Source organism: Oryza sativa, chromosome 7 (assembly GCF_034140825.1).
Source record: "Oryza sativa Japonica Group chromosome 7, ASM3414082v1".
Lineage (NCBI taxonomy): Eukaryota > Viridiplantae > Streptophyta > Magnoliopsida > Poales > Poaceae > Oryza > Oryza sativa.
The window spans coordinates 5812318-5814814 of NC_089041.1; the positions used below are offsets into that span (position 1 = coordinate 5812318).

At 36.5% G+C, this 2497-nt stretch overlaps 1 protein-coding gene across 1 annotated transcript; it reads left to right on the forward strand.

Annotated features, from left to right (window-relative positions):
* Positions 1-760: 760 nt before the first annotated feature.
* LOC136357264 (13 kDa prolamin C) lies at positions 761-1423 on the forward strand. Its single transcript, XM_066312270.1, has one exon. It carries the CDS (start codon positions 841-843, stop codon positions 1309-1311), a length of 471 nt encoding a protein of 156 aa, XP_066168367.1. The 5' UTR covers positions 761-840; the 3' UTR covers positions 1312-1423.
* Positions 1424-2497: the final 1074 nt, after the last annotated feature.

The following is a 2497-nucleotide window of genomic DNA, read 5'->3' on the forward strand; positions in this document are numbered from 1 at the left end:
GCATACATATACCTAGGCACAAGTCCAGCGCAAAAGCATACAAGGAAGATCATAACAACATGTTTCCCTTCTCTGGAAAATTTTGTTGGCAACAGATGCCTTCTCCTTCTTTCAGCTTCTGCTTCTTTAGTCAGTTTGGAGGAAGCAGCAAATAGTTGATGATATGAGAATTCCTTCTACATCGGCTTAGGTGTAGCAACACGACTTTATTATTATTATTATTATTATTATTATTATTTTACAAAAATATAAAATAGATCAGTCCCTCACCACAAGTAGAGCAAGTTGGTGAGTTATTGTAAAGTTCTACAAAGCTAATTTAAAAGTTATTGCATTAACTTATTTCATATTACAAACAAGAGTGTCAATGGAACAATGAAAACCATATGACATACTATAATTTTGTTTTTATTATTGAAATTATATAATTCAAAGAGAATAAATCCACATAGCCGTAAAGTTCTACATGTGGTGCATTACCAAAATATATATAGCTTACAAAACATGACAAGCTTAGTTTGAAAAATTGCAATCCTTATCACATTGACACATAAAGTGAGTGATGAGTCATAATATTATTTTTCTTGCTACCCATCATGTATATATGATAGCCACAAAGTTACTTTGATGATGATATCAAAGAACATTTTTAGGTGCACCTAACAGAATATCCAAATAATATGACTCACTTAGATCATAATAGAGCATCAAGTAAAACTAACACTCTAAAGCAACCGATGGGAAAGCATCTATAAATAGACAAGCACAATGAAAATCCTCATCATCCTTCACCACAATTCAAATATTATAGTTGAAGCATAGTAGTAGAATCCAACAACAATGAAGATCATTTTCGTATTTGCTCTCCTTGCTATTGTTGCATGCAATGCCTCTGCGCGGTTTGATCCTCTTAGTCAAAGTTATAGGCAATATCAACTACAGTCGCATCTCCTACTACAGCAACAAGTGCTCAGCCCATGCAGTGAGTTCGTAAGGCAACAGTATAGCATAGTGGCAACCCCCTTCTGGCAACCAGCTACGTTTCAATTGATAAACAACCAAGTCATGCAGCAGCAGTGTTGCCAACAGCTCAGGCTGGTAGCACAACAATCTCACTACCAGGCCATTAGTATTGTTCAAGCGATTGTGCAACAGCTACAACTGCAGCAATTTAGTGGTGTCTACTTTGATCAGACTCAAGCTCAAGCCCAAACTCTGTTGACCTTCAACTTGCCATCCATATGTGGTATCTACCCTAACTACTATAGTGCTCCCAGGAGCATTGCCACTGTTGGTGGTGTCTGGTACTGAATTGTAACAATATAATAGTTCGTATGTTAAAAATAAAGTCATACATCATCATGTGTGACTGTTGAAACTTAGGGTCATATAAATCTAAATAAAATCATCTTACCTATTTAAATAGCATTCCTCTATGAGGATAAATCCTATTACATTATCGTAGCTAATTACCATCACAGGGACTTTACAATTTTACTATATGCATGCATTTGATCCTAAGCTGCTTTGGCTATTAGATATAAATGAAGTGCATTAAGCAAGTTCAACCTTTCATTCCCAATAGGAACGAACTTGAAGCACAGATGTCAATTACTATACCCCTAACAATTGATACACTATAGCAGCGGTTGTAGCCGCAGCTGGAGGATTCGCTGTCGAGCAGACCATATACCTGAATTTAAACCATGTCAAATATCCGTAATGAATAACAAATAATTTTATATTGTGCATATCCAATGAATAATCAAACATTTGCCTTTCGACTGTAATGCTTGCATGGCCTGCTATTGTATTGCTCTGGAAACACATCTTTAACAGATGTTGTATTATCACATACATTACATTGGAGGAGAAGGATTTAAGTGATCATATATAGAACAGAGGATATGATGTTTTAGAAAAAAGAAGATTAATAATGTCAAGAATACTTTGTGAAACAGTGCATGATGCAGGCACATCACTTGATACATTAAAAGCGCTGTAAAAAATTTATGCTGGGGAACTAATGCACTACTACTAGCCTCACTAATATCATCAGTTCGCGGTATGTAACAAGCTAACATTCTACACTGCACCACCCCATCCATTCTTGCTTTTTTCTATAGAACACAAGAAGGAACATCAGTAACTGGATGCATGTGTGCACCGCCAGCTGCCACAGTGTTGGCCATTATCTCTTTCTTCAAGGCATTTCTTCCCATCAACTCCTGCTTGACACAAGCAGGACAAAAATGTAGCTTTGGTTAAGTCAAGGGGAGTCAGTCCAGCTATAGATGAACCAGCGCCCTTATTATTGTGATTACTGCCCTAGCTCACACACCGGAAATGGACTCAAATCTTAAAGGCATGTGAGCTTCTAACGAGCCCACATTCCATCTAGGTAACATGATATATTGTAAGGCTCTATTTTTTTCAGATTATTAAAATGGATTATTTGCTCCATGCTTTAAAATATATGTTTGCTCCATATTCTAAG